This window comes from Camelus dromedarius, chromosome 1 (assembly GCF_036321535.1).
Source record: "Camelus dromedarius isolate mCamDro1 chromosome 1, mCamDro1.pat, whole genome shotgun sequence".
Classification (NCBI taxonomy): domain Eukaryota; kingdom Metazoa; phylum Chordata; class Mammalia; order Artiodactyla; family Camelidae; genus Camelus; species Camelus dromedarius.
This window is the reverse complement of record NC_087436.1, coordinates 117,228,278-117,240,873: the sequence shown is the minus strand read 5'-3', so window position 1 is coordinate 117,240,873 and position 12,596 is coordinate 117,228,278. Positions and strand designations below refer to the sequence as shown.

At 48.1% G+C, this 12,596-nt stretch overlaps 1 protein-coding gene across 1 annotated transcript in view; it reads right to left on the bottom strand.

Annotated features, from left to right (window-relative positions):
* Positions 1-12,596, bottom strand: part of SLC2A9 (solute carrier family 2 member 9) — a 170,607-nt gene that overhangs the window by 73,280 nt on the left and 84,731 nt on the right. Inside the window, 2 exon segments of the mRNA XM_064489355.1 lie at positions 9,009-9,107; positions 9,110-9,199. Of these exon segments, the coding sequence (XP_064345425.1) occupies positions 9,009-9,107; positions 9,110-9,199 (189 nt within the window).

Here is a 12,596-nt window from a genome sequence, read left to right as displayed (position 1 = left end):
CCGGGCCCCTTTCTTCCCTGCTTCCCTGGGTTTAAATGCTAGCAAGGAGAGTCACTGAGCATAACACCACGTGCTCAGAGGGACAGTTATAAGTGGATCTCCACTCATATTGCACTTAATGCATTTCTGCATCGATAGGCAGAAACTGGCCCTTTGGACCCTCTTTCCCATCTGGGGCCTGCAGGGAGGACCTGGTGAACTGGCCCTGTCCCCGGGGGAAGGCCTGCATGTCACAGAAGCTGCCGGTCTCATTCTGCTGGTCCCACGAGTCCCTCTCCCCTCTCTCCCTGCATCATCTTACAGAGCAGGAAGGTAACTGCCTCTGCTCCCACTGAGGCTTATTTGATCGGGCAGTTTGAGGGCATCATACAACATGGAGTCAAGTCCCCAAGGAGTGGGGAGCGTGTCTTGAAGTGGACCCTCCTGTAGACTATGATTTGTGTTGACCTCATCCCAACAAGATCGTGCTCTTTCTGGCCGCCTGACAGTCTCTGCCTACTGAGGCAGACCCTGGAGCGGATGGAGCAGCAATTCTGGGAGGCCCGCAAGCTGGGATTTCAGTCCCAGCGCTGCCTCTCTTGACCTGTGGGTCTGGAGGCAAGTGATTTCATGTCTCTGAATCTCTGTCTCTGAAAGAAGGTAATCATGCTCTGTCTTTCAGGGTTGTTATGAAAGTTTTTTAAATGATGAAGTGAAGCATCTTTTCTCTAATTGATGCATAACAAATAGTGGGTATGGTTCTGGAGGATTCCTGTCTCTGTCGAGATGTGACTGCTCCTTGGCAAAGGAGAACGTGGGACAGTCGTGGGCACACCGAGGGAGGATGCACTCTGCACCTGCCTCAGCTGGGCCTCCTCCCCATGGGACGGACCTTTGAGGGACTTTACAGGGGCCGGTGGGAGGGGGGCACACGGAAAGGATTTGGGCTCCTTGACTCCTTGACTCCTTTCCTCTAATGCCCTAAGCCCTCGTTCTTAACTCAGCACATGTGTTCTAGAGACAAAGTGCAGCACGCATAATCATTTTCACCTCTCAACAGCGTGGGAAGCATGTTGCCTGAGGATCAGAGAGACTACACACAGCGCAGAATGCAAGAACAGGGCTGACACCCAGGCCTGTTTGCTTCCCGCACCGCGTTCTCCCTGCTGCGCGGGCTGTGCTGGGCTCTGAGCCCAGCTTACTGACTTGAGATTCTCCTCTAGCCACTGTTACTCCCCGACTCCCGTATATACCCGTGGCCTTGACTGCACCACGGGAAAGGATAACTACGGGCCGGGAGGGAACAGAGTGCATCATGGGAAAGGATAACGGGGCTGCAGCAGAGAAAAGCAAGCCCTCCTCCACTAGGCAGGGGCTTCACTTTCTGACAGTCCCTGAAAGCCCGGACCCTGTTCCCTGGCAGAGCTGCTTCATCCAGAGCCCTGCGCCAACGTCACTCCTCACTCTCATCAGGCCTTGATTCAGCCTGACAGTGGAGGTGGAGGACTGGGCTGGTTGTCCCTGCCGCTCTCCGTGAGGCCAGCTGAGGCCTGGCCTCGGCAGCCTACCTCCTGTTTGCAAAACAGGACCCACAAACCATTGCAGGCCTCCTCCAGGGCAAGCGGGCCTGTGACTGAGCCCCCAGAGGGGCTGAACTCCAGGGTCAGGGCAACTTAAAATTGGAAGTCCCTTCCTCATGAACTTTGGAAACAGGGGAGGCCGTGAGTGGACACGCTGGCTTGATTCCCAGCAGTAGCTACCAGCGGAGTGAATGTGGCGGGGCCTCAGCCTCCCGGCCCCGCTTCGCATCCTTCAAGTGCTGTGAGCACTAAGTCACATGAGGCATCCGTAGCGCCCGGCTCTCTGTGCTCAGTGAAGGGTAGCTCCCTTCTCTGCCCCTCTTTTTCTCCATGAAAATATAGAAAGATACAAAGTAAGGAATCAAATGTTAATACTGGCCAGAAAATTCTAGCTTTTAAAAGATTTTCTAAGTGGTTGAGTTACCTGGTCTTGCCCTTCCTCTTACATAAGGACATTACCTCACCCTGCCAGCCCTTATCCAGCTGGAACCACCTTTCTCGTCTCCTTTGAGTCATGTCCCCATTTTTCATGTCAGGGATTGAGATCAAATAGTTAAATGTTCCCCAGGGTTACACAGCTAGGAGGTCGTAGGAGGTGGGCTGGAACCAGGCATCCGGTGGTCTCAGGGCAGGGCTCCTAAAACAAGATACTGCCTTTGTCTTATGCCTAGTAATAGGATTATTTGGTACCAACTATGCAGCTGGCCCTGTGGTGAGGGATTTATACACATCCTTTCTCTGACTTCACAACCATTTCCCCTTTACAGCTGGGGAAACTGAGGCACGGAGCAGTTATGCAACTTGTCCTCTAAACCGAAAGTTCAATGCTGGGAGTTGAACATAGACAGTGGCCTCCAGGACTTCTGCTTTTAACCACACGCTACGGTGGCCACACAGAGGCTCCCCATTTTAGCATTCTCTCCACTCATGGGGACAGAGCAAGTTCATTCAGTGAGATGGTCTCAGTTATTAGGGTAACAAAACATTTGATTCTCCTAATTTGGGTCAGGAAGCTATTTGGGAAGGAAATTCAAAATGAATGCTATTTATAGTGCTTCTGAACTTCTGATGAGAAGTTTTGTGCAGAACATGATTTAGGCTTCAGAATTCCCAGTGATCCTTAGACAAAGGAGATGGACCCTCATATGGTTCCAGGCTGGCCAAGGGGGAAGGTGCCATATTTTCACTACAAACCTACCTGAGGCTTTCCTGTCTCCCACACTCCCTCCCTTCTGCCAGCCTTGTTCCTTTTCCGTTTGATTGATTGTTTACAGAAAATGCAGGATGTCTGGTGCTCTGCTAGGCACGGGGGTTACAGCAGGGATCACCACACACATCCTCGCCCTCCCAGATCTAGTCCAGGAGGAGGTAAAGAGTTCGAGGACCACACCAGCTCCGTGGGAACGTGATGCTTGGACCCCCACTGAGTGAACAAACATGGCAGCAGTAAAAGGCCTCCGAGTGTCTAGAATGGGGTCACCAGGCCCCTGCGGCTTGTGCTCAGCCTGCGCTCTGAGCGTCTCCACTCTTGGTTTACAACTATCTTTGACAAGCTTGGCTATCATCTTTCCCAGCCAAGGTGCCTATCGGAAGCAGTAAAGTTTGAAAGCGTGTGGCATCGAGGGAGAAGAAAACAATGCTAGGAACAGGCTTGCTGAGAGCAGCCGGGAGGAAGGGAGACCTCACAGAAGCTCAGAAGTTACCATCTGAGACGGTCCACGTACACAAGCCCAGATGGCACAAGCTCATGGCAGCTCTACTGAAAAAGGAGTATGATCATCCCTATTTTTCTTTCTTTCTTTCTTTCTTTTTTAAATTTGGCGGGGCAGTAATTAGGTTTTATTTATTTATTTTATTTAAATGGAGGCACTGGGGATTGAACCCAGGACCTGCATGCTAAGCACGTGCTCTACCACTGAGCTATGCCTTCCCCACATCTCTGTTTTTCATAACAGGAAGCTGAGGTCCGGAGAAGTTGGTATGATTGGCCTCCTTTGTTCAAGAGGGAAGGACTGCAGAAGAAGGAAGGGCGTCCCGTGGTAGATGAGAGTACCACCATCATCCTTGACATTCCAGAAGATTCAAGAAGGTTCAAGGAAACTAGGGCTTCCTTGCATCAGTTTTGGCAGTTGGTCCAGTTTTCAACCCAGGGACTTGGTAGAAACAGCGCCCTCCCTGCCCCCTATTCTCACCTCCTACTCCTTTCTGCCCCAAACATTCCGGCGCCTGCCCTGTGTCAGGGGCTGCTGGAGACCCAGGGACAATGAGAGGGGCCTCCATCCTTGAGGATGGTTAGGATGAGGAAGCAGCCTAGGAGAGACAACATTTGCACAAAGTCTGGTTTTTATGCAAAGGACAAATTGCTCAGGAGGAAGGCAGCTGCATAAAATAAGCAATTTTAAGTGACAGGTCTAATTTTAGAGAAGAGAATTTGAAAGCTATTGTGAGAAGAAGGGGAAAAAACAATCCGACACTGAAAAGGAATTGAGAAATAACTCAATGTTGTTAAATCCAACTTTCTAAAGTGTGCGAAAGCCATTCATCGACTCTTAAGGCAAAAATGTTCTGAACAAGATATAAGGCGTGTTTAATATAGCAGTTCTCAACTGGGGGCAATTTTGACCCCAGCTGACATTTGATAATGTCTGGAGACATTTTGGTTGTTATATTTAGTGTCATCTAGTGGCTAGAGGCCAGGTAAGCTGCAAAACATCCTACAGTGCATAGGACAGCTCCCACGACAATATATTTTTCTAGCCCCAAATGTGCATAGTGCCAAGGCTGAGAAGCGCTGATTCAGTACAAGATAGATGGTCTTAGAGATGGGCTGGCCAACCTGGCAGGGCACCTGGTGCCAGGACATGTGAGTCTGACAGCACTGGCACTGCCCACTGTGACCTTGAGCAAGTCCTTGGCCCTCTGTAAGCCAGTTTCTTTATCTAGAAAAGGCGGACGATACCACCTACCCTGCAGGACACCTGGGGCCAGAATAAGATGATGAATGGAGATGCCGAGCAGTATTTACAACTGCCTTAACCCCAGGCTATGTCCCCCAATAATTTCTGCTAAAACTAAGGTGACAAAGCAAGTTTTAAAGGGCATTTCAAGTTTTTCATCTGTGAAAGATAGTGCTTTTCTTCGGTCTCATGAATCATTTGGATTAAAAGGTAGCGGGGGCAGGGAGGGGGCGTGGACTGCAGCACAGCACAACTGGGCTCTGATGCTGGGATTTGCTGCTAACCAGTGTTTGTCCTTTTGTATGTAAGATGGAAGTAAGATTTGTCCCCTTGGCTGTCTCAGGGTGACCTGGGGAACTCAGCCCAGTGACACAAATGAGGATGCTCTGAGGGGTCCCTGGAGACCCACCCTGCTCAGAGCTTAAGCACCCAGATCTTGTGGCCAAATGGCTGGGGCTAGAATCCCCTTTCGACCTTTCCTAGCTGTGTGACCTAGGGAAAGCCTCTCAATGTCTCTGTGCCTATCAGTGGTGCCGAGCTCACAGGGCCACGGTGGAGGCAGCTCTTGGCTCATATGAAGTGCTAAATAAGCGTGCACTTGATTATTATCACAGCTGAACAGACAGAGGCTGGGTGAGGGAAAGTAACTGACCCCGTTTTCAAGTGCAGGTTTGTGGTCGCAGTGAGACAGAAAGCCAGGTCTCCAGATCTTGGTCCTAAGGGCTTTACTCTATGCCATGTCAAGTGCCATGCCGAGCTGAAAGTATTACTCCTGACTTAAAGATTAAAAACAATCGTCAACAAACTAAGGATAGAAGGAAATTGCCTCAGTGTAATAAAGGGCATACATGATAAGCTCACATCACACTCAACAGTGAAAAACTGAAAGCTTTCCCTCTAAGGTCAGGAACAAGGCAAGAATGCCCACTCTTGCCATTTTTAGAAGTCCTAGCCAGAGCGATCAGGCAAGAAAAAGAAAGAAAAGACATCCAAATCAGAAAGGAACAGTAAAGTTAGCACTCTTTGCAAATAATATGCTCTTATAGGTAGAAGACCTTAAGACACCCCCACCACACACACACACACACACACACACACACACACACACATACACACACAGAATGTAAGAACTAATAAAGACATTCAGTGAAGTTTCAGGATACAACATCAACATACAAAAATCAGTTGCATTTCTATGTACTAACAATAAATCATCCAAAAAGGAAATTAAGAAAACAATCTTATTTTCAATAATATCAAAAATAATAAAATACTTGGGAATAAAGTTAACTATCCAGGTGAAAGACTTTTACACCAAAACTACAAAACACTGACGAAAGAAATTAAAGACAAAAATAAATGGAAAGATGTCCCATGTTCATGTATTAGAAGACAATATATTTAAGGTCCATACTACCCAAAGTAATCTACACATTCAATGCAATCCCTATAAAAATCCCAATGGCATGCTTTATACAAATAGAAAAAAAATCCTACAATTTATATGGAACCACAGAAGACCATGAAGACCAAACCAATCTTGAGAAAAGAAAAACTAGAGGCATCACACTTCCTGATTTCAAATATACTGCAAAGCCACAGTAATTAAAACAGTATGGCGCTGGCATAAAGGCAGACAGATAGGCCAATGGAACAGAAGAGAGAGCCCAGAAATAACCCATGCATATATGGTCACTCGGTCACTGACAAGGGTGCCAAGAATATTCAATAAGGAAAGGATAGTCTTTTTGACAAACAGCAGTGGAAGAACCGGACATCCAAACACAACAGAGTGAAATTGGACCCCTGTCTTCTTTCAAAATGGATTAAAGACTTAAACATAACACCTGGAGCAGTAAAACCTCTAGAAGAAAATACAGGGGGAAAACTTCATAACGCTGGTCTTGGCAATGATTTTTTGGGTATGACACCAAAAGCAAAATTAGACAGGTAGGACTATATCAAACAGAAAGCTTTTGCACAGCAAAGGAAATCATCAACAGAGTGCAAATGCAACCTAGAATGGGAGAAAGTATTAGTAAACCATGTATATCCAGTAAGGGGTTAATACCCAAAATATATAAGGAAATCCTACATGTCAACAGCAAACAAATAAAATAAACAAAAATAAAACAACAACAAAATCCACTCCCTCTCCCCAAAATCCTCCAAATAGCCCTGTTAGCAAAAGGGCAATGGACTTGAATAGACATTTCCCTAAAGAAAACACACATAACTCCAACAGGCACGTGAAAACAGGCTCCGCAGCATCAGTCATCAGAGCAATGCGGGTCACAAGCACGAGGTGTGGCCTCCCACCTGCTGGGATGGTATTACTATGACTACTGGTGCTACTGCTGCCGCTTCCGCTACCACTAACAGTAAGTGCTGGTGAGGCTGTGGGGAGCCGGCAGCCCAGCCTAGCGCACTGCTGGTGGGAACGTGAACTTGTGCAGCCACGTGGAAAACAGTACGGAGGTTCTTCAAAAAGCTAAAAATAGAACTACCATATGAGCCAGCAAGTCCACTCCTGGGTATTTATTCTAAAGAGTTGAAAGCAGGATCTTGAAGACATATTAGCACCCCCATGTTCAGCGCGGCACTATTCACAGCCAAGATGTAGAAATAACCTAAACGTTCACTGATGGATGGATGGATAAAGAAAATGTGGTATATACATATCATGGAATATTATTCAGCCTTAAAAAAGAGAAGGAAATCTTGTGTCATGTGACAACATGGCGGAACCTGGAAGACCTTATGCCTCATGAACTAAGCTGGTCACAGGGGACAAATACTGCACAATTCCCATTATATGGTGTGTCTAAAATAGTCAAACTTGTAGAAGCAGAGAGCTGGATGGTGGTTGCCAGGGGCTGGGGGAGGGGAAAAGGGGTGTTGTTAACCAAGATGTAAAGTTTCAGTTAAGCAGGATAAACAAGCTCTAGAGATGCACACAGTACGGTGCCTACAGTTAAAAAATACTGACTTGTGCCTGTACACGTTTGTTAGAAGGGTACATCTCATGTGACATGTTCTCAGGACGGTAAGACAAGGGATGGAAAGCAGTCAGTGTGAGGAGCGGGGAATGCTCTGGGGCTGGATGTCAGCGCTGCTGGCTCTGGGAGGAGTTTTTTTTTTTCGGTCTATGCTTATGCAGTGGGGCTTACAGATATTCCCCAGTGGAATTTATAAAGTTATACAGCATGTGCAAATCAGAAAATTATGTCCCAGCGGAGGAGAGAATTCTGTTTAGAAATGTCATGGTTCTCAATCGAAATGTCTCATTAAATACAGATTCCATATGTGGTTTTATAATTCCAAGTGTTAACTTTAAGAAACGGATACATTCTTCCTCTGCTTTCTCAGAACAGGGAAGGTGGATTGTCTAGCACGATCTTGGTCTTGTAACGAGGAGGAAACAAGAGGACTAGTCCAAGGTCACGCTGTTAACCAGACCAAGGAAAAGGTTACACGAATAAGTAGCGAGATGATTTCATTTCATCTCAATGTTTCCAAAAAGAGAATCAGGAGTTGTTGAAACGAGGCAGACATTGTGGTTGTCACTTTCTGTGCTGTTGTCTTTCTCGCTCCAGACAGGAGCTACTCCCCTTTCACGTCATCACCCCTCTACAACCACAGACCCTCCCTGTCAACTTTTGGGGGACCCCAGGCTCATAAACATGGAGGAGCTATTTTATCTGGGCCCCTTCAGAAGTTCCCTTCTCCCTCCTTCTGGGTCCAGGCACACGTGTCCTGGGCTACATAAGTGACTCAGTGTTTGCGCGCATGTGTGTGTGGATGCTTCAGTCCAACAGCCTCCCTGCTAAGTGGCTGGCCAGCTGGCTTGCACACTTTCATGAGTGGGGAACCTACCGCCCCTGGAGGCAATCCACTGCTTTCCAGACCCAACAATAACAATAGAGATCCGAGTCCGCCTCCTCAGTCCTTGAAGTCCTGGAGTCTGCCCTCTGGAGCCCCCGGAAGAGAAGGGCGGCTGTTTCCATCAAAGAGTTAGGGACCTCACTGCACACCCCTCTTCTGGTTTCCCTGCCCACATCAACTCAGGCCCCAGGAAACTTTTCCTTTAAAGCCTTGAGATTTTCTCAGGCCAGATCGTGCGCTGAAGCCAGCCCAGCCAAGAGTACTTTAACTGAGATCATCTCAGTGTTGCTCACTATGACTTCCTAATATCCATTTTATTGAGAAATATGACTTGTAAATATTTCTGGGGATAAGTAATTATAATGAAAGGCGGCATTTATTAAGGGGCAGTTCTGGGCTGGCTGTTTCATGGAACACCTTGCACGGATCATTTCTTTCAATATTACGTTACCCCACTTTACAGGCACAGAAACTGAAGATCAGGCTGTGTTTCCCCAAAGTCACGGAGCCACTGGAGGTGGCAGAGCTGGGACTGGAGCCCGGGTGTCCAGGGCCCAAGCCCCAAATCAGCCCCCTCCCTCCGGTTCCTCCGTTGGTGTGGGGATGCTCACCGCATTGAGGCCGCAGAGCTGGTAGCAGGCCATGGTGGTGACCACGGTGATGACCTGCCAGCGGACGAAGGGACTCCTGAGCAGCTCCAGCGCGGCACCAGGCGGATGCTCCTCTGCATGTGGCTCTCCGCCAGGACCTCCTCCGCCCCGCGGGAGGTGTCCTTTTGGCCCAGGACTGTCTGGAAGGCTGCCAGCAGGGATGGGCACGGATCGGCGGGGATTGGGCTGCCTGCTGTGTGTGATGCTGGGCCCTGCAGGGATGGTTGGCCCCAGACACACTCCCCGTCAGGGGTGGAGCTGGCAGGGACCTTTGAACCATAAAGTACCAAGCCTTTGTGTAAAAGTGGGAAAACAGAGGCCCTGAGAGATGCAATGTCTTGCCCAAGGTCACCGAGTTGGCTGGGAAAAGAGGCAGTCGAGCACGAGGGTCTCCTGAACCCAAAGCAGAGCACACCCAGTGTTCAAATCCCATCTCCACCACTGGGTAGATGAACAGTGCCCCGTGCCTCACGTGGCTGCTGTAACACACACTAAACCCTGGCTCGATGAATATTTATTGAGCACCTCCTGTTTACCCAGCCTATACTTCATCCTCATTGGAGGCATCCAGACGAAGGTCAGATCACCACTTGGCCAGGATGCCTGGGAGCCGATTCTAACATCGAGGGAGGATTGAACTAAATGACCTCCAGAGCCACATGCCGCCCTGAAACACAGAAACCTTGGCTGGAAATCGAGTCAAAGAGCTAATCTTCCTAGGATTCAAGCTTACCCATGTGACAGGCCTTTTACAGGCTGAACACTGCAATTTTCCAGCCTCAGCAAACCCGTCATTTTTTTTTTTTTAACCAAGCCTTAAATTGTGTAACCCTACATGGATATATGCGCAAAGGTGGGCTGACTGATTAGGACCCTGAGATCACAACAATCAGACCATGGCAGACACTTCTAGCCCCTGGATTTAAATACTCAGCACTCCGACGTACATCTTCCTATAGGCAAGGCGGCTCTGGGATGGCTCCTGCAGACAGTCCTTTCCAGACACAGTGGGCATCGTCCTAAAAACACTGCTCTGCACCGCAGGCCACGTAAAAGCGCTCTTCTTACGTAGCACGAGGAAAAGAAAAAAAGCTGTTAAACTTCTCCAGATTCTCCAAGAAGCAAGCCCACAAAGGTTCTACGGTGTTATTTCCGGTAGCATCTTAAAAACTGCTTCGGAAGGTCTCTTTTGTAAGCTGTTACTTAATACGTTTCCTAGCACTTATTAAGAATGAGTGGAAGAAGCAGCTGAATGAGTAATGCTTCTGTATCATGCACTAAACCATAGTATTTCTCACTATGCGACATTCTCAGACTTTCTCAACATTTCATTTCTCAAGCTGCAACATTCATGTGATAAAGTAATCTTCGCATTCTTAGGGCAGGAAAATATTTCTCTCTCCTCCCTGACATATATGCTTTCCATATAAAACAAAGAGAACTTTAGCATCTTCTTTTTTTTTTTTCCCTTTTCACCCTGGCTGCTAGGAAGTTCTCATTTAAAATCAGTGGTCAGCTCTTAGAGTTTCCTGAAACAAAAATTTCTCTTCTTCCTCTTAAAAGTTCTAATCTCCTTCTTCTTTTAAGGCATCTATTTAATTTTCCTGCTGTATATGTGTTCATAAAAATAGTTTGTTTTCACTTGTCCCATACCCCTTCTTATATGGTTCCCATGACTGGATGAGATGGAGTGTCTTTTGTGACTGGTGTGGCAGACATGGAGAGGCACCACTCAGCTCCCCTTCAGTAAAGTACTTGGCCGCTGGGCTGTGAGGAGTGTGGTTAGCTGACAGCCTCCAGCTCTTAGCTTCGTGGGCGTCCACCTCAACTTTGAAGCCCAGGAGGTGCTGTTCTCATAGTGGCCCCAGTCTATGCCTAAGCAGGGCGGTGGCACAGAGACCCAGTCACTCCTGCCCGTGGGGACCCTTGTAATGTGCAAGCATTGCTCCAGGGCTCTGGTGGGGCTTGCAGAGAACTTGGGCTCTGATGCTTCCCCTGCTCAATCTGCTTCCGCCCTTTCCTCGCCCAGGTGTTACTCCCCAGTGAAACTTCTGCACTCTGAACTCCTCCTCAGACTCTGCTTCCTGGAGAAGCCAGCCTGCAACAACTAATTACTTGACAGAGAGAAATAATCAATCAGTTTCGCTCTATTTCCAACTTCGGAAGTGCCAAGACGCTCTGATCCTCATACCTTTTCCTGAACTATTTCAATAGCTGCTAACCACTCTCCCGGGTCCAGTCTTCTCACGCCCTGTGGAGCTCCTACCATAAACCTCTTCTCCACGCTGCTGCATCAGCACAGTCTCACCACTGTGTTTGCTTGTAAAAGGCTACGCGGCCGGTACATTCTGCACAGAGGGAAGTCCAGGCTCCCTGGCCCTGCCCACGGCCCTTCCCGCTGCCTCCATCTTTGCACACATCTCTCTCAGACTTGCAACCTGCTCCTCCTTCCCACACATGCTCTGCTTTCTTGGCACTCTGCACTCAGCCACGCCCGTCCGCCTGCCGGGAATGCTCTTCTGCCTCTCCTCGCCTGGCTAACTTCTCCTCCCTCCCCGATGCCCTGGCCGCCCAGGGCTCGCACAGTCCCCTGTGCTTTCCCATCTCAGCACTTTCTCCCATATCATCACTGGCACCTCCTTTCCACTTGTTGTGAGCACCTGAGGCTCCCTTCCTGGTGCCTGGTGATGAACTGGTGCCAAGTCCGTGTGTGCTGAACCAACCCAGCTGGTAAACCCACTCCCTTCCTTTAAAGCAGCATGTCTCCACCTTGGCAGCAAGGACACCTGGAGCCGGAAAACTCCTCACACTGGAGCCGTCCTGTGCATTGTAAGATGCTTAGTAGCACCCCTGCCCTCTACCCACTAGACACTAGGAGAACCCTCTCAGTTGTGATGAATGAATGGATACAGAAAATACACACACACACAAAACGGAATATTATTAAGCCTTTAAAAAGGAGGAAATCCTGCCATCTGCAACAACATGGATGGACCTTAGGAGTCCGTTCATTATGTTAAGTGACATAAGTCAGAGAAAGACAAATACTGTATGATCTCCCTTGCATGTGGACTCTGACTGCCCCCACCCCACACCGAGCTCATAGGTACAGAGCACAGACTGGTGGTTGCCAGAGGAAGGAGGTGGTGGGTGGGGGAGTTGGGGGAGGTGGTTAAAAGGTACAAACGTCTTGTTATAAAAGACGTAAGTCCTGGGGACATAATATACAGCGCAGTGCCTATAGTTAATAACACTGTATTGGATACTTGAAAATTGCTAAGAGAGAGGCTCTTAAAAGTTCTTATCACAAGAAAAAAATCCTGCAATGTGTGAGGTGATAGACGCTAACCAGACCATTTCACAACACAGTGATCATTGTACAATACAGGCATCCCTCGCTTTTTGAAAATTTGCTTTACGACACTCAGCTTTTACAAAAGGCCTACATTAATACTTGTTTTCAGCAACCTAAAGAAATCCGAAGATGATTTTCCCTTTTACGAAAAAAAGACAAAAATCAAAACTAGCCTTCGGCATGTGTTTTG